This window comes from Puma concolor, chromosome C1, assembly GCF_028749965.1.
Source record: "Puma concolor isolate L17-30 chromosome C1, mPumCon1.1.hap2, whole genome shotgun sequence".
Classification (NCBI taxonomy): domain Eukaryota; kingdom Metazoa; phylum Chordata; class Mammalia; order Carnivora; family Felidae; genus Puma; species Puma concolor.
The window spans coordinates 27,578,502-27,598,380 of record NC_141674.1 but is presented as its reverse complement, the minus strand read 5'-3'; the positions used below and the strand labels follow the sequence as shown (position 1 = coordinate 27,598,380).

General features: G+C 40.5%; 1 protein-coding gene across 1 annotated transcript in view; it reads right to left on the bottom strand.

Annotated features, from left to right (window-relative positions):
- Nucleotides 1-6,509: 6,509 nt before the first annotated feature.
- The window catches only part of AGO4 (argonaute RISC component 4), a 40,930-nt gene continuing 27,560 nt past the window's right edge, over nucleotides 6,510-19,879 (bottom strand). The window contains exons 15-18 of the mRNA XM_086716449.1: nucleotides 19,631-19,765; nucleotides 12,999-13,100; nucleotides 12,532-12,731; nucleotides 6,510-10,401 (exon numbers count right to left, since the gene is read on the bottom strand). Of these exons, the coding sequence (XP_086572575.1) occupies nucleotides 10,293-10,401; nucleotides 12,532-12,731; nucleotides 12,999-13,100; nucleotides 19,631-19,765 (546 nt within the window). The 3' untranslated portion in view covers nucleotides 6,510-10,292. The remainder of the gene's footprint in view (nucleotides 10,402-12,531; nucleotides 12,732-12,998; nucleotides 13,101-19,630; nucleotides 19,766-19,879) is intronic.

Genomic DNA, 19,879 nt, shown 5'->3' with positions numbered 1-19,879 from the left:
TGAAGTAGGACGCTTAACCGACTGCGCCACCCAGGCGCCCCTGAATAAATGTTTTTAAAAAAACTTAAAAAAATAAAATATTTGCCAAATACAAGGGAATTTAAGGTTTTCTTCCATGTTTTCTTCTGGAAGTTTTATAGTTTTAGAAGTTTTTAGCTTTTACATTTAGGTCTATTATCTATCCATTATGAGCTATTTGTTGTATATAGTGAGAAGTAAAGTCAAAGTTCTTTTTTTTCTTTTCTTTTCACAAGCCTATACAGTTATCGAAAAGATTGCCCTCATTACAGTGTCCTGGCACTTGTGTTGAAAATCAATTGGCCATATGTATGGGTCTATTTCTGGACTCCATTCTGTTTCATATATCTATCTATCTTTATGCCAATACCACACTGTTGATTATTGTAACTTTATAATAAATCTTGAGATCAGGTATTGTACTAGTTATCTATTGTTGCATAAGAATTGTCACAAATTTAGAGGCTTAAAATAACACATATTTATTATGGCACACTCTCTGTGAGTCAGGAGTCCAGGCAGAGCTTAGCTAGATCCTCTGCTTAGCATCTCACAGGGTGCAATCAAAATGTAGGCCAGGCCTGGATTCTCATCTAGAAGCTTGACTAGGAAAAAATCTACTTTCCAGCTTGTGTGCATCATTCAGTTCATTGCGGCTGTATAACCAAGAGCTCCCATTTTTTTGTTGGCTAGCAGCTGGAGGCCACCTAGAGGCTCCAGAGGCCCTTCACAACTCTTTGCCACCTGTGTCTCCCCAACATGTTTAAAAGCAGTGGGAAGGGGGGTGGAGATAGAGAGAGAGAGTCACTTTAGAGTGAGTTGGCTAGCAAGATGAGTCTTATGTAACTTAATGTAATCATAAAATGACATCCTGTCACTGTGTTCTGTTGGTTTGAAGCAAGCCATAGGCCTTGTTCACGCTCAAGGGTAGGGGATTATATAAAGATCTGAACACCAGGAAGTGGGGATTGTGGGACCATCTTAGAATCCATCCTCCACAGGTAGCATAAGTTCTCCAACTATGTTTTTCTTTTCAAAGTTGTTTTTAGCTATTTGAGGTCCTTTGCGTTTCAATATAAATTTTTAAAAATCAGCTATAAATTTCTAGGGTGCCTGACTGACTCACTCAGTAGAGCATGCAACTCTTGATCTCATATCATGAGTTCAAGCCCCACATTGGGCATGGAGCCTATTTAAAATAATAAATAAATAAATAAATAAATAAATAAATAAATAAATAAATAAATAATCAGCTGTAAATTTCTACCAAAAGCCTGCTGGATTTTGATTGGGATTGCGTTAGAGCTATAGATCAATTTGGGTACAAATAACACCTTAATGATTTTAAGTTTTCTGATCCATGATCATAATGTACCTCTCCATTTATGAAGGCCTTTAATTTCCATCAGCAATGTTTTCTAGTTTTCATTTTTTTTTTAATTTTTTTTAACGTTTATTTATTTTTGAGACAGAGAGAGACAGAGCATGAACGGGGGAGGAGCAGAGAGACAGGGAGACACAGAATCGGAAGCAGGCTCCAGGCTCCGGGCCATCAGCCCAGAGCCCGACGCAGGGCTCGAACTCACGGACCGTGAGATCGTGACCTGAGCCGAAGTCGGACACTCAACCGACTGAGCCACCCAGGCGCCCCTGTTTTCTAGTTTTCAATGTACAGTTCTTACACATCTTTTCATCTTTGTTCAAATTTATCCCTAAGCATTTTATATTTTAGATGCTGTTTAAATGGGATTTTTGGGGATGCCCGGGTGGCTCAGTTGGTTAAACATCTGACTCTTGGTTTCAGCTCAGGTCGTGATCTCACAGTTTGTGGGTTCGAGCCCCGCATTGGGCTCTGCGCTGTGTGGAGCCTGCTTGGGATTCTCTCTCTCTTCCCCTCTCTCTCTGCCCCTGCCCTGCTCATTTTGTCTCTTTCTCTCTCTCAAAACAAACAAACTTAAAAAAATAAAATATAATAAATGGGATTTTTAAAATTTTGATTTTATTCTAAAGTTTTTAATCACTAAACTGGGAAAAGTTGACTCTTGCCTTGTGTGGAAACCAAGGTTGTCCTGTGCTTGCTGTGAAGGTAAGCATGCTTAAATAAATGGCAATTTTAGCACTCTCATTTGCCATCACTTCTAAGAAAGTCCTCTTATCTACGTCTTACCAGCAATAAAGCTGACATCTTGCTTTTTGTCCAACTATATGATATCTATGTCCATTTTTCAGTTGGTTCTGAACTGGTGTAGGGATGAGCATATGATATATTAATCCCCCTAAAACCTCAACATCTCCTCCATCTTACTGATGAACCTACTTGTATTTCAAAACTCAGCTCAAGGCTTCCTGCCTTCATGACAACCTATGATATTCCCTCCCATGTGTCCCTGCTTGAACTTCCTGTGATACATGTGGCAACACTTAGCTGCTCTCTTTTGTCGACGACGTAGCCTTTCCTTTCCTCCTTCTCCTCCACCTCCTCCTCCTCTAAACATGTAAAAGTCTCAGAAGTGTGAAGAAAAACCAAATTTTATTTATCTTTGTAGCCCCAGTGCCTAATACAATGTCATGTAGGCAGTATTCAATAAATGTTGTCCAATGAATTATTGTGACTGCAAAATGACATGACTTCAGTCTTGAAAAAGGATAACTTCATTATGTAATAGTGAAATAATAGAAATATGAAATCCTATATGCATTAAGACTACAACTATATAGAAATGTGTATGCATTGAAAGGCAATATTTGAAATAGATTGCCATTGTGTGTGTTATCTTTTTAAAATTTTTTAAAAGTGTTTATTTATTTATTTTTGAGAGAGACAGAGCACAACTGGGGGAGGAGCAGAGTGAGAGGGAGACACAGAATCCGAAGCAGTTTCCAGGCTCTGCACTGTCAGCACAGAGCCTGACACGGGGCTTGAACCCATGAACTGTGAGATCAGAGCTGAAGTCAGACACTTAACTGATTGAGCCCCCCAGGCACCCCTGTGTATGGTATCTTTTTTAACAAGAATTTTAAAACTCTTTATTATTCCTAATGTCAGAATTGCCCTCCCCCTCCCCCGATACACAGGGTTGGGACTGGGGGATTAATGTCACAAAGGACCCTGACACTCTGAGGACAGCCAAGTGAAGGCAGCTGGGAAAGGCAGGATTAAACACAAGAAAACACCAAGTTCAAATGCCAACCAAGTCCAGGGGCAAGGAGCAGAGTCAAGGAAAGATATCACAGAGACTAGAGTTCAGAATTAGATGAGATAGGACCACTGGGAGAGCAAAGCATAGGGTGGAGGGCTTTTCAAGCATTACTTCCTTAAATATCTGTGATAGTCTATGGATTTTGTGTGTAACATGCATTAAAGAGCACCAACTATATGCCAGACACTAAGTGCCAATTTCACAAAAATGAATAAGACAAAGTCTCAAGCAGGTTCATATAAAGATATCTAGGCCTTTTATAGTCAAAGTGTTGAAAATCAAAAAGGAAGAGAAGATACTGGAAGCAGCCAGAAGAAAAAGGGCAGTTACCTTCAATATTAATCAGGAGTCTCCAGAAAAATAGAACTAATGGAAGATATATAAAGAGAGAGAGAGAGAGAGAGAGAGAGAGAGAGAGAGAGATTATATATATAATAGGAATTTTATATGTAATGGGAATTATATTTACATAATTATATATAATAAGAATTATAGATTATATGTCTAACATATAAAAATATAGGTTAAACTTAAAAATATAAATATAAAAATATGCATAATATATAGATTAAGCTTTAAAAAATTTTTAAGTTTATTCATTTATTTTTGAGAGAGAGAGAGAGAGAGAGAAAGCATGGGAGGGGCAGAGAGAGAGGGAGAGAGGATCCAAAGCAGGCTCCTTACTGTCAGCGCGGAGCCGGAAGCAGGGCTCGAACTCACGAACCGTGAGATTATGACCTGAGCCGAAATCAAGAGTCTGAGCTCAACTGGATGTGCCTCTTTCTGTGTCTATCTTTTAAAGATCTGTCTCCCCCGGTAATCCATATTTCTTATTTCTTCTTGCCCTGAACAATCTTCTTGAACACATGTATGAATAGTTTTAATCACCACCTATTTACTGATGACTCCCAAACTTTCTCCAGTCCACATGTACCACCTTCAAATCCAGTTTGTTCAAAACTGAACTTACCACCTTCCTCCTTCCCATAAGGTACAGATTTTCTTTTTCATCTGTGTTCATTCTCTCAGTGGCAGAAACCTGGGAGTCACGATGAGTCGGCCTTCTTCCCCACACTCTCTATGTCCACTTTCAAGTTCTGCTTTTTCTACTTTCTGGAATCTCTCGTGTTCATCCCTTCTCTCCAACTGCACTATCACTGCTCAAATTCAACCCTCATCATCTTCTGTTAGGGCTACTACAATAAAACTCTAACTTCCCTTCAGCAAAACTTCTGCTTCAACGTACCCACAACACTACTGCTACATCACTGACACAAATAAGATTGTGCTGTTCCCCTGCACCTATGGATAAACTCTAACCTCTTAGCATGCCATTCAAGTCCTGTCCTGTCAGGAACTGGTGCTTGCCTCTGTCATCCAAATTTATCATCTCTTCCTCCCTCACCCTTTATGACCTAAGAGTACTGAAATTACTTGTAATTCATCTAAATAATTCATCATCTTTTTTTTCTCTCTGTGACTTTGCCAATGATGAGAATTCTTAGAATGCCTTCTTCCACCTAGTTCATTTATAAAACTTGTACTTATTCATTATGAGGCAACTCATTCATCACTTCCTCTAAGAAGCCTTCCTTTATCATCCCCTAGCTGGGTTGGGAACCTCTCCAAGTGATCCCATGGTTCCATGTATACATTTCTCAAGGCACCTAACTTTCAAAGCTACTTTGTTACATGTATGACCCCAAGTTTACAAATGAACCTTTCCATGGCCATAACTTGTGTCTTTCATATTTCCTACTGCATAATAGGAGCTCCAGATATGTTTGTTAAACCTATTTCTTTTCTTTTCTTCTCAATTTGCAATATAGATTCTACTTTCCTCATCTGCTTTTATACCTCTTCTCCTTATATGATTGTTACTAGCCTCTGGAGAATAAAGTCAACATAGAGGAAATCAGAGCCAAGAGATGGAGAGAGAGGCATATGGCTTGTAATAATCTGTGCCTCTCCTACTTGCTGGTCACACCCACTGACACCCACTCCCCCGCACACACATACACTTACACAGAGGAGTGGACACACTAGTCATTCTTAGCTGGTGTACATCCCCCAGTGACTGATTCAAGAATGGACAGGAACATGACACATATGGTGGGGGACAAGGTGGGAAGGTCATTTAGACTTACCTGAAACACACTAAATAATGAGATTCCCACAGGAGATGTTCCATTACCCAAAGGAGGAGTAAGGGAAAGCACTTAGACAAAAAATGCAGCTACCACAATCTGCTGTATGGGAATCGTGTGTCTAGAATCCCCTCATCCTCTTTGTCCATCTGGTAAACTCCTGGTGACCTATCCCCAAATTCACCACCACTGTAAAGTCTTTCCTGACTCCCCATAGCAAAAGTTGTTTCTCCTTCTAAGTTCCTGTCATTTTGTGCTCAACCACAGGGGTAATAATTAGACAGGCCTGTGCCATCCAGGGACTGTGTGTTATTTATCTTTTTTGAAGCGGACTCCTCATCTTCAAAAAAGGGATACTGTTATCAGCGTGAAAGGACTGTCACTGGAAGTAAAGACGTCAATATAAACTGACTGGTTATACTAGGCACTCAGATAATGTTAATCTCACTGCCTCCCTTACCCCATGCTATATTGGAATGAACTCTTTGAAGGATTAAGTTCTTACTCTTCTATTTTCCTGGCATCTAGGCAGAGTTTGGCATGTACTGAGTTTGTGATAAATGTTTGACAGTGGGTAAATGGGGAGAGGGGGATATTGTGCTGATGGAAAAAAACAACTACCTGTAGTAAAGTGTGTTGTATGCAGAACTTGTCCCTCTGGTAAACCATAAATTCCCTGAAAATAAGTACCATATTGTGAAAATCTCTGCATTATCCCTGCTGTGACTCACCCAAATGTGGTGAGAATTTTTTAAGGACTTAAGACTGGATAGCCACAGGTTGGGGGAATTTAGACAGCTCCTCCTCTCAAAAAGTTAGTCTTAAAGTATGTGGCTGTACTGCCCTCTGGAGACTGCAGATTTTTCTCAAAACTTCACTCAAATAGATTTTCCTGTTAAGAGCTATCCTGAGAACCTGATGAATCTTATAAAAGTTTTCATATGTGAAATTTTGCTCAGAAGCTCTTCCCAAATCCCCAAGTATCAATTTCTAGAGATAGGGAGACTCAGGAGTTAAAAACACTAAGTTTCCCCTCTGTTCTCTCTCAAACTTCTTAAATGGAGGAAATTGTTTTTAAAAAGCAACCATGTCTGTTTCCATTACAGTATACTCCATATGTATTTGAAATTTGACAACAAAAAACAACTTTTGGCACAAGAATGCCAATTTATTCTCTTTTGGACACATGAACACAAAATATCCCTGCAGGCCAAAAAAAAAAAAAAAAATGCAAAATTTAAACAACCATCATCTTGTCTTAACATGGGGATACCACCCCTCCCTTAATAGTTTAGAAAGTACCTCGTATTGCTAGAGACATACATCCAGTCCAGAGTTAATAAAATACATTTTAAAACATTACAGGTCTAACAATATAGAAACCAAAATTACACCATTAGTCAAATGAACAAATGCAAACATTTTCAGCCACCAGACATAGAAAGAGCATGAATGTCAATAGCAAGGGATAAGAAAATGGTTAATCAATAACAAGATCTTCCCTTTAATTTTACAAGGAAAAATCCTTGGAGTTGAAGCAGTATTGACACAATGCCCTCAGCCTCTACTTTCTTAAAATGAAAGCAGAGCTACCACCTTGCTATTGAGCAAGAAAATCTTACAGCACATCCACAAAGGGTTGCTAGGGCAGGGCAGAGAGAGTGAGCCTTCTTAAACAGTGGATTGCCTTTTCCCACAGGAAGGGTAGATAGCTGAGCCAGGTAGATAAGCTCTGATATAGTCTGGGTGCCAGATCCTAAAATACAGACCATATAGAACATGTCTGCTTATAAATCATCACCTTTGGAAGCAGCAAATAGAATTTACAGTAAGAATGAATATGTTCTGCCTGCCCAGACTGCTGGCTGCATTACGCCACTAGTTCACCTTATCAACCACTCAGGGTTCAACAGCGAACAACAATAACAACAAAACATAATCAGTTCAACATTTGGATCTTCACCATTCTCTTAATATCCCCGTGCCTTATCCCCTAATTGTTACTCTTTAGCATTGCTACATTTCAATCTTTCACACCACATGACAGTGCCTAAACAGGCTGCATTTTAAAAAACCAAACAGTAAATCTACTTCTAGAGAATGCACACCTCCCATTGATTGACACATGCATAACGATTCAGTCAGTCCAAAGGGGTTATCATATTCAAATTGTCAAGCCAAATTGAAACTATGTATTTAGACTTGCTTGCAACAGTATTGCTGCAACTCTGATTCTGAAGCGATTACCTCTTAAAGATTCACCGTCCCCCCCCCACCCCCGCCAGCAAGTTTTTTCCAATTATCCTAGTTCTTCCATATTTTTTTTCCTTTCATCCAAAACTACAGCATTTGCCCCCTTAAAGGTACTGTTTCCTATAAAAATAGGCCTCCCGGCTTTTCCTCCACCACCACACTGATTTGCCCCAGTGTATAGGACTGACTGAGGTTGTACAAACTGTATAGTTCAAGGTCAAGCATACAGCCCGACTGCCGGCAAGTAAATCAGGGCTTCCCGGCATTCCGCCTCGCTCCCTGCTCCATACGTGCAGGAGATGGTGAGAAGTGACACTTCTTCTGTGCATTATTAACAAGCAAGCCGGAGGCACTCAAGTGCAGGTGTGGTGCCTGCTGGCCAGCCAGCCAGCCACCAAGAGTCCTTCACATCCTGGACGCCAGTAAGTCCTCCTTCTCCTAAAGAAGTTTCTGTTTTTCCTCCTCTTGGGTCCAGGGTAGCCATGCTGAAGGGTATTTATTTTTCTGAGCTCTCCCTGAACAAGTGTGAATAAAAGCAGCAGCCAGCCCCTCACCAACATGTCCTGATTTGTAGTATCCAAGTGAGGTATTTGCAGAAAAGGAAAATCTTAAGAAATTAACATCTGCCATCTCTTCGCTCCTGCCTATGTTGTGCCTCAGTTACAGAGCTTGCTTTCATCCCACTATATGCAGAGAATGAGGATGTCTGCAGTCATCTTAATGAGCTACAGGACTCAGTATACGTTATAAAACTCTCAGAGACCAGTCTTAGCAAATACTGGTGGCGCCACCGATCAACAGCACATGGAAATGTAAACTTCAATGTATTTACAAGCTTCTTTAAAAGACTGAAGAAAAACAGTGCTTTGTATTGCTGGGATTTTGAGAAGGCTAGTTTAAGAGATTTGGACCGGCTAATGAGTTCAAGCAAACACCCTTCACCATCAGATCCAGTGTTTCCCCACCAGCAGTTTCCAGACAGAGGTGGCAAAATCGTTTTACCACATTGTGTCTGTCTCTTCCCCCAGCACCTGCCTCAGCCATACGGAGTGTGGTTCTAGGGCTTTTATACCCTTCTCCAGCTTTCACTTCTGAGGTTCCCAGAGAGAGAATCACAAGTCAGTAAAATTTGGGCTGGGAAACACTGGCTGGAACTACCAAGACTCTATGTAACTGTTGTCCATTCACAAAGTGTTATCTACACTAAATACAAAATACACTTTCCTTTCCCCTACATGTTCACTGATGCTTGCTTTAGATCAGCTCCCTTTGTCTGGACCAAGAAAGTAACTCATCTCCTTGTGATCGGAATCTAGACTCTGTTAAGAAAAGTCAAACTTTTCTTCTATAAATGCAGTTTTAGTTTAGTGAAAGGAGGGAAACCCCACCAAATACATTTCAGGTTGAAAGAGAAGCAAAAAAATTTGCACTGCACATAATTGTGTGAGTAACCTTGATTCCCGGGAAAAACAGTTTTAAATGCTGGTACATCTGTGCAAGTTGCAGCATCGCTCAATGTACCTTAAGGACTGGCAAAGCCTATCCGATAAGGAAGCGTCCTGGTTCTAGCTTATTTTAAAACAAAGTGACAGGACACCAACTGTGACTATAAAACAGATAAAAATAATTCTTTAAAAAGCCATGGAAATATATGTCTTGTCTGACCAGTTTCAGAAGTTGCCAGATTATGACCTATAAGAAATAGCTGATAAAATCATACCGAAATCTCATCTAGAAAACTACATTGTCAGGGGGAGGAAGAAAAGGGACCTTAAAAAATGTTTATTGCCAAAGTTAATTTTCTGTGAGAAAAGTTTAAAAATCATTTAGATCTAACAAACCACACAGCAGCATAAAATGGGCACTTTTGAAAACTTTGAAAAATACTAAAAGCTAATTTTTTTTTTTTCAAAGAGGGGGGAAACAGGAGTACTCTTACCATGGCAGTGTTATCTGTCACCGTGACATGCATTACATCTGTTTGTGTTACACATTCACAAAAGCCAACCAAATAAGAGAGCTGCCTGTTCTGCATCTGCAGCCAAACATAGTGCAATCGCCTGGCAGCCTGTATTTGCACAGCACAAGTCTGTAGAGATCAAGAAGATAAAGTAGGAAAACTAACAAAACTCTGTAAAACTTTCAAAAGTTAATGCTCGTTAAAGGCATTTACAGTGGCGAAGTCAGAAATCTCCATTAAAAAGTCTATGGACCCCCACAGTTAAAACAGTTACGCTGAACTGAAGTAGATTGTTTGGTTTTTCTCTCCCACTTACGCATACACCCCACTCAATGAATACAGAAAACAAGGAATAATCGTCTCTTAGAAGACTAGAGGGATGCGGGGAACACCACAGCTAGCAAAATATTCCATAGAAACCTTTTCTTGTAAAGTCCTTAAGGAAGTTCAGGCTGATCAGCCTTTGCATGATGAGGTAAAAATTCAGTCCAGTGCATCAGAGAAGACAATCTAGGAGTATCTATTACTTTTAAAAAATGGCTCAATTTTGTTGATGCATCAGACAGTGCTGTGAAGTATAGATTCAGTGCAACTATTCCGAGCTGCTGGTAGACCACCTGAAGTCAACTTGGCTCTCTCTAGAGGCGGTAGGCATTTGAAACATTTTGAGGCTGCATGGGGTGTCAAATTGATTGAGTTCTTTTTCTGAGACTCTCAGGCAAAATACATTGTGTGCTGGGTATCGTGGTGAATCTGCACAGCCTTGGCCAAGGCCTGAGGATCCCGGCCATTGCTCTGTCCTGACACATGACTGCCTTCCGCGCTGTAAAGAGAATAATGCAAAAAGCCAGGTGTAACAAAAGACTACTGCAAACTTCACATGTTTCAAATAGCACAAATAATACTGGGTTTCAGAAGATCTTAGGCTCAAGCTGTGCCTCCTTAAATAATTTATGTCTCTCTAAACATGAGTTTGCTCAACTGAAAAATGCAATACAACTTATTAAACGGGCTGTTGCAATAATTAAATAGAATAATGTCTACAAAGACCCAAATCCTTAACAGTGCTTACATTAGGACTTCTACTGCCCCCTATGTCTGGTTAAAGCCAACCTGTCCTTTAGGCTTCGGCCAGATGTCATTTCCCTCAAAGAAGTCTTCCCTGATTCCAAAGTTCAGGTCAGAGCCACCTGAGACATACTTCCACAGAATCCTCTATTTTTCTTTCATAGTATTAAACACAATTGAAATTAGTAACTGGATAGTTAGCTATATGTTTTGCTCAGTAAATGTAAACTCCAAGAAAGCAGTGACTTTGTCTATCTTACTCACCACCGAATCCCCGGTGCCTGGCACATGGTATATCCTCAATAACCATTTGACAAATGAATTTCTGCGCCTAGCACAGTGCTGGAACATACCATGTTACTGTGCAAATGTCACTATGCCGTGAGTCTCTTCTCATCTTCCTCTCACTAGCTATATGATCTTGGAGAGGTAACAATTCCTCTGAACTTTGGTCTTTCAGGATAACAATAATAACTTCTGAACATATCTCTTAAGGGTGCCATGTATTACAAAGGGCTTAGTAAACTGTAAAAAAACACCATCCTTCTTCTGACTTAATTTATTAATTTTGCCACTTAATTACTTTACTAAATTATTTATCATTATTTACTAAATTATTAGCATCCTTATCATCTAAACTCATAATCTTAGTTATCTTTTACTTCATCTTCTCTCCCATGTAAGCCCGATTAATGGTTAAGGACCAGATATTTTATCCCCAAAGTAGCTTTTTACATTTAACAAAGACAACCTTGCTCTGACATACTTTTTCAGCTTCATATGCTCTAGCCAAAGAAAACTCGCTATTGTCTAAACATGTCACTTGCTTTCTCTTTTGTCCATTGTTCCCTCTGCCTGGAAAATCCTTTTCTCTTCTTTCCAGAGCCAAATCCCATCCATCCAGCTATGAAATCTTCTCTAACAACCTTTCTTCTGAGGTCCCTCACCTATACTGCCTCAGGCTAATTGTCAGTTCTGCGTTTGCCTGTTTTGTGTGCCATACTGAAACAGAAAATCCCAGGAAGCAGGTCTTCCCCATTTTAGTATTTTTATTTTTAGTACCTAGCACAGTGCTGGGCACACAGTCAATACCTAATAAATGTGTTAAATGAATGAATGTATATTACAGAATGGAAGGTATAAAGCCACAGCTGGGCATTTTCCATAATAGTGTATTTTCAACTCTTACAGAAATAGACTTGCAATGGAATGTCTACTATTTAGCAGCTGAATTCAGACTTGGGGAAGAGCCCAGAAACTGCTACACTTCACAGATGGTCATTTGGAAAAGAAAATTAATGCAGAGAGCTTGTTCAGCTATTTAATAGTCGTCAGTAACAGGTCAAAATGTCTGATTCTTACTGAGATCCCTATTTGGGGGTAAAAATGGTCTGGCACCCTTCCTCTCCCACACACATGCCCAAATTCACTCTGGTACATTCTTCCAGACTGCACTGAAAGCAAAGCAAAATGTTCAGGACTTCCTCTTGTGTGAAGTGGAATCCACAGGCCTGTGACTACTCGGACTGGAGTCAAGACACTGTGCCTGCTACCTCTGAGGCTGCTCAGGACCTAAACAGAACCGAATGCATTTTGTTCCACGGGAAAACCACAGGCAGCTCCAAATTAGACTTTTTCCCTTGGGCAGAGTATAGACACACCATGCAAGCATGAGCAAGCCTGAGCACTTCTTGGACCAAAAGTCACATTACAAGCTCTCAAAGGCACATATGATTTTATTTGCTTCTTGAAATTTAAATCCTAAAAGGAAGTTTAGCTCTTCCAAAAGTAGCTCTACTCCTCTGTAGTAGCTTTTTTTTTTTTTTTTTTAAAACATGCTTCTGACTCAGATAAAAAGAGAGTTCATGGTGCCTGAGAAACTTGCCTGTCATGATCCTTATCCACCAGATGATACCTTGCCCGGAATGCTACAAGCCGGGCATAATATGCGGGAGCTGGAATGGAGACGGAGCGTGTGCATCGCACATAGGTGTGACATAGCTGGTAAGTTAGTAGTTGGAGCTCATCTGCGGTGAAGCAGTTGTCATCCCATAAGACCTGGTAATGGGAAGGACGGCTGGTTCCCTGGAGAGAGACTTGTATGATTAATACATTTCTGACATGGCTTAATTACCTGAGAGGAGACAAGAATTGAAATCCACTCCTTAAATTCAGAAGTATTCCTTCCTAGCACAACTACAAGCAGATACCCAGAAGGAAAGATAACAGTTCTAGAATACAAGCATTAACAAACTGATGCATAGCGTTGAATAACAAGTCTACTCAAGCTGGTTGCTCAGTTTGCAAACATCTCCTTATCAAGTCAAAGATCTGAACCAGCTTCCAAATTACCTGAATTCCTGCATGACTACAGAGGTAAAAGTCAAACTCAGATGGATGTGTGATGGTGCTATCCACTGTAGTGCCTGCTGGTACATTGCCACTTTTCCCCACCTACCAAAACAAACAAACAAACAAAAAGAGGTGGGGGGAGGTATAATTAGTCATCAAAATGCCAAACTGAACTCAGACCATACTTTCCTTTTATGTGTTAATTGGTAACAAGTTAGCAAACTGTTCTTTTGAAAGTTTTTGCAAGTTTTGAAAATCAGTTTAATTCAACATGATGAATTTTCTGTAACTCTCCTTAGTCCAACCACTTTATCCTTAAGTATTTTCTCAAACAAAAATACTCCATTGTTTCTATAAGGGAATCCAGAAAAAGAATTATTTTACCTATGACTTTGGGTTGCATTATTGTCATCTATTTGCAGATGATATATTGGCATATTGACATAGTGGCATTGTTCACAGAGGGGATGTAAAGACATTTGCAATGGATAAGCTTCCTGTGAAAAAATATCAACTTTTTAAAAAAAAGTTTATTTATTTTAAGAGAGAGAGAGAGAGAGAGAGAGAGAAAATGAGCAGGGGAGGGGCAAAGAGAGGGAGAGAGAGAATCCCAAGCAGGCTCTGCACTGTCAGCACAGAGCCCGACATGGGGCTCGAGCCCGACATGGGGCTCGAACCCACGAACCATAAGATCATGACGTGAGCCAAAATCAAGAGTTGGATGCAACTGAGCCACCCAGGTGCCCCCCTCCCCCCAAAATGCAACTTTATTTCTTACTTGGAGTAAAAAAAATATACACAACTTTCATTACAAGTTAAGATGAAGCGGGGTACCTGGGTGGCTCGGTCAGTCAAGCATCCAACTTTGGCTCAGGTCATGATCTCACCATTCGTGAGTTCAAGCCCCACATTGGGCTAAGTGCTGACAGCTTGGAGCCTGGAGCCTATTTCCTACTCTGTATCTTCCTCTCTCTCTCTGCACCTTCTCTATTCATGCTCTGTCTCTGTCTCTCTCCAATGTAAATAAACATTAACAAAATTAAAAAGAAAACTTAAAAAAAAAGTTAAGATGAATAAATCTTTGTACTGGTACACCAGGCTCAACAAAAGTAATGGTTTTGGGGCACCTGGGTGGTTCAGTCAGTTAAGCGTCCAACTTCAGCTCAGGTCATAATCTCACACTTTGTGGGTTTGAGCCCTGTGTTGGGCTCTGTGGCTGACAGCTCAGAGCCTGGAGCCTGGAGCCTGCTTCTGTTTCTGTGTCTCCCTCTCTCTCTGCCCCTCCCTGACTTGTGCTCTGTCTCTCTCTCAAAAATAATAAACACTAAAAAAATTAAAAAAAAAAAAGTAATGCTTTGACAGAATCAATAAAAGAAGTCACTGGCACGTGCATTATCGGTAAGAGTACTCTGAAATGGGAATTAGGAAAACCAGGGTGTCAGTTCCAAGGCTAGTCTTGCAACTACATACCTTGAACAAAACATAACATCTTTAGGTCTTAATCTAATCAGCTATAAAACTAGCTATGAAACACTTTTAAAATTCTAAATTGTAAGGTTCAATGATAGCCAAAGTTTTAAAATCAAATTTCTAGGAAAGTAGAGGGGGGAACTTCAGAAATGCATTTACAAGTAAAGGAATTAAACCTTGGTATTTGGTCAGTTTTCATCCTCTTGTGATATACAGCAGGGTTCCGTATGAGGAAGTTTATTTTGCATTGAGGCATGAATTTGATGGGAGTTTATTTGGCTCTATTCTAACTACCATTACCTTCAGCTGAATTGTATACCAATGTGTACAAGAACATTTATGAGTAGAGAAAAGTCTCATTCTATCAAATTCAAATATGAACTTGGGGACCTAGTTGGGCAAGAGGAAATGTAAAGGAGTTATACTAGTTCTGGCATTGTTTCCCAAAGTGTGTACTTGAGGAATATTAGTTCTGCAGGATGCATTTAGGTATTTTATGGTCAAAGAGATTTGAGAAATACTGGGTTGAACTCAAGTTAAAACGGTTTTTCTGTTGTAGGATTTCTCAGAACCTTTATTCAGTAATGTATAATCTTTGCGAGGGAGGTGGTGGACATAGTATTTCCCAAACTTATTTGACCTTAGAATCTTTTTTGAAACAACTCTCTTGGAATCAACAGATGAGAATCTAAGGAGATACTGCCCTCGGGAAAAAGGGATCCAGGCATGTTTAACTCAACAATTACTGCTTGAGCACCCATGTGCAAGGCTCTGCAGCAGATGTTGGGGATGAGAGATGGAGGCATGGAGAGAACTAATGAACTTGCATTCCTGCCCTTCATGAACACCATCTGCAATGAATTGCAATGCAGTGTGATAAGGGCATTATGGAAGGCACTGGAAAATGCTGGTGGGAGCAAAGAGTTGAGCCATCCTTTATAGGATGAGCAGGAGTTGAAAAGGGGGATGGGATGAAAACAGGCAACACTCCAAATATCCCCTAAAGTCAGGAAGAGATAAACTGTGGTTCAGCCATAGGAGGAATACTAAGCAATGAAAAGGAATAAACTGCTGATTTACATGATAAACTTGGATGAATCTCAAATGTATTATGCTAAGTAAAAGAAACCAGACCACAGGCTATGGTATCCCACTTATATTTCATTCTGGAAAAAAACAAAACTATAAGGACAGAACGTCTGTCAGTGGTTGCTAGGGGCTGTAGGTGAGGGAAAGGGTTGACTGCAGAGGGCTTGGAAAAATGTGTGTGTGTGATATATTGTTTATGTCTTCATAGACATGGTGGTTACACAACTATATGCATTTGTCACAACTTGCAAAACAGTACACCAAAAACGTGGATTATGGGGCGCCTGGGTGGCTCAGTCGGTTAAGCGTCCGACTTCAGCTCAGGTCACGATCTCGCGGTCCGTGAGTTCGAGCCCCACGTCGGGCTCTGGGCTGATGGCTCAGAGCCTGGAGCCTGCTTCTGATTCTGTGTCTCCCTCTCTCTCTGCCCCTCCCCCATTCATGCTCTGTCTCTGTCTCAAAAATAAATAAACGTTAAAAAAAAAATTAAAAAAACGTGGATTTTACGGTATCTACATTATACCTTAATAAAAATAGTGGGGGAAATAAAAAGAGTGGGATGGATGTGGTCATCCCAGGGATTCAAATGCATCATGTGGGAAATGGATGGTGTATGAAGGTATTGTGGAAAGATGAAACTAAAATGTTATGTTTGAGCTACCTTAGGAAAGCAATGAACGCCAAAGGGAAGTATCTGGCAGGCAATGGAGGATGCATGAAGGTTTCTGAATAGTAGATTGGCAAGGTATGATACGTATTTTTTTAAGTAAGCTCTACACCCAATGTGCGGCTTGAACTCACACCCCCAAGATCAAGAGTCACATGCTCTACCAACTGAGTCAGCCAGGCACCTTGAGATCTGTATTTTTTAAACATAGCTCTGACGGCAGGTTGAGGGTGCATCTGTGAAGGTGGGGAGACCACTAGGAGTCTCCTGCAAAACGGAAGGTTCTGCCTAGGCCAGAGGGAACACACAAGAGGAAGAATTAAGTCAAGAGATTTCGGGGCAGAACACAGAAGACCATTTGACCAACTGGATATGGGGGGAGAGGAAAGAAGCAGAGTTTAAAGACAACTCTGAAGTTCCTAGCTTGGCTGAATCAATGTACAGTGATGCCAAGTCACAGAAGAAAAGGAAAATTGGGGGAGGAATAGGCTTTGGATGAGGATAAAACAATAAGTAGAAGGTTTAGACGTGTTTTGCTTGAAATGCCTGTGGTAGATTGTATCACTAGTGCCAAAAATTCCCATGCCCTTCCCTGGGGGAGGATTATACATCCCCACCCAATTAACTCAGGAATGGCCATGTAACTTGCTTTGGCTGTAAAATGTGGTCTGAAATGTGTAACTTCTGGGCAGAAGCTTTAAGAGCCAGCATATGGCTTGTGCGTATCTTTCTCCCCCTCTGCTGCAATGACTGGTGATGTTCAAGATAGATTCTTCTCTGTCAGCCTAGGTTCCAAAAGGAGGACATCAGGGTCACAGCTGCAGCAGAGCCACAGTGGGTATGTGATATAAGCAAGAAATACATCTTTGTAAGCCACTAAGACTTTGGAGTTTTTTTGTTACCACAGTCTAGCCTATCTTGCTGATACAGTGTCTACAGAGCATCTAAGTAAATGTGTCTGGTAGACAATTGGAGGTGAAGGTCAGGAACTGCATAGAAATGTTTGTGGCTGGGAATACAAATTTAGGAATCTCTAAGAAAATCAATGCATGCAGAAAAGTGGGTGAGACTAAAGAAAGTTCAAATTCAGAAGAGAAGAGGAAGAAAAGTATGAAATGCCTGGAAATGTCAGTGTTTAATGGACAGAGGAAGAGGAGTCAAAAAAAAGCCTGATTATAGAGGAGGGCACTGAATCTGGAAAGTCATATTATTGCTGAGGCGAAGAGGTCAGCGTAAGAACCTGATAAGATATCACTAGATTCGAAATGAGCAAGTCACTGAGCAAAGAACTTCAGTAGAATCATTAAAACTGAAGTCAGGCTACAGAGAATTGATGTAATATGTAAGAAGGTACAGATGGAAAGTCAAGTCAGTTTTCCTCTATTTTGGTCATGAAATAAAAGAAAGATAAGCAGAGTAAAGGGAAGTTTAGTGAGGGGAACCTAGGAAGAGTTGAGGAACTTTAGAGGGTGAGAAGAAGGAACAGGAGTTTTGAAAAACCACGGTAATTAATGAAGTGTTCCTTTAGGAACTAAAGTCCAGGTGGAGAGCTTAGCCTCTGAGATGTGAGAGCATAGAGAAAAGAAAACACATTTCAGTACATTTGAAAGTAGGGGAGAGTAAGTTGAGAAAATTTATGCCTTCTAGATTTTGTTTACTGGGGAAATAGAGGGTTGTTCTATTGCTGGCAAGGTAGAGTGTTGCCAGGGAAGGCATCGCAGATTGGGACAGGTTGTTGAGGAGTGTGAAGGTTTGGAATACACGCTGTGGGGAACTGGAGGAACAGAGAAACTGCAGCCTCCAGGGTTGTCTGAGATTTGATATCATCAGTCTGTAATATCATTCTTATTAAACAAATGACTTTCTTCCTCAGCAATCTCTCTACTGGCCTGAGTTGAAGCAAAGGAAATGGGTAAGTGGACTGACCCAGAGCTAGAGATTGGCAAAAGGCATGTTTAGAAAACTGGAGATGTTGGTAAGTGTCAAGGCAGCAGGGTAGACTAAGGACCAGGATTATCAATCTTTGGAAGGTTAGGAATGACATGGGATGGCAAAGAACAAAATGATGAGATAGCTTGGGTTTTAGGAAAATAATCCAGGTCCTAGAGCTACATGGACAACAAGCTGACAGAGGGACAGAGAGGTGATGATGCAGTTAAGGAGGGGGTGGCGGGGTATTCTGTGACCAGAGTTTGGGCAAGAGTTTGGAGAATTTGTATTAGAAGGGATCTAAGAAGCACTACTGAGTCAGGGTTTGGACAATTCAGAAGACAACACTTGGAATATGAGCTGATTGGTGGAACTGGAGCCGAAGGAGAAAATCTTGTTTTCCAATGATTCTGAAAACGAAAAGAAACAGCTCAGCCTTGGATTAGAGACAAAAACTAAGGGCGTACTAGAAAATAATGGGAGTGACCCACAAGATTACAAGATTAAGCAACAGAAAGAACTGGTCTCTCTGGGGTGGATCAGGGAAGGCTTGGAAAAGATGAAGTAATGTCATAGAAAATAGCACAGAAGCAGAGTCACTCAATATTAAATACCTATAATTTAGCTAGTTTACACCTAAATAACATTATAAATCGAGTACACAAAATACCTCTCATCAAGTGCTGGGAACTGTACCCCGAATTAATATTCACTTATTAATTTAATCCTTATAACAACCCTGTGAGATAGGTATTCTTATTACATTTTACAGTTGAGAACATTATGGCTTAGAGAAGTTAACTTGCCCATGGTTAGAAAGTATAACATTATAAGTGTTCAAAGTGTGTATCTCAAGAATCCCATGCACTGATATAAAATCATTTGGAAGAGAAATTCTACTTTATATCCTAGAACTATGCCTTAGGCATTGGTAACAAAAAGTAGCAATATGATAATAAAGTCCAGAGAGGGGTGCCTGGGTGGCTCAGTTGGTTAAGCATCTGACTTCGACTCAGCTCATGATCTCACGCTTCGTGGGTTCGAGCCCCGCATCGGGCTCTGTGCTGACAGCTTGGAGCCTGGAGCCTGCTTCGGAGTCTGTGTCTCCTTCTTTCTCTGCCCCTCCCCCGCTCACACTCTGTGTGTGTCTCTGTCTCAAAAATAAATAAACATTTAAAAAATTAAAAAAAAAATTCAAGTAGAAAAACCAGCCCCTTGCAGGTTGCCTGTATCACTACAGCATGTCTGGTCCGTTTTTGGCCTCTGCCAAACAACTCTAGAAGCCAGCACTTCTGTCATACAGGAGAAATACTCAGTCTTAAAACCTGTATCATTCAGAAGTGATCATCTAAGCTCAACTGGAGTTAATATATTAACTTATTATTACACTTCTGCTTTTAGGAAAAAAAGTACATATGCCCATTTAAAAACGTATTCACTTGTGCCAGATAATGAAGCTTATATCATGGTTTCTTACCCTTTCTGTTTTATCTGCACAGAAGAGTCGTGTGTGATGTCTTTTCTGCACCACAATATAGGTTATTCCTGGCCGATAATCTTCTTCCAAGCTAATACATGCCTTCCGAATTGCTATTAGCTCTGGCCAAGCTACCTAGGAGTTACAAACAGAATGAGGTTTAATTGAGAACTCACCTAGCATCTCTCAGATCTGATTTACCCAGAGTGGCAGATGGGAGGAAGCTCCATCAGATACCTAGAAACCCCA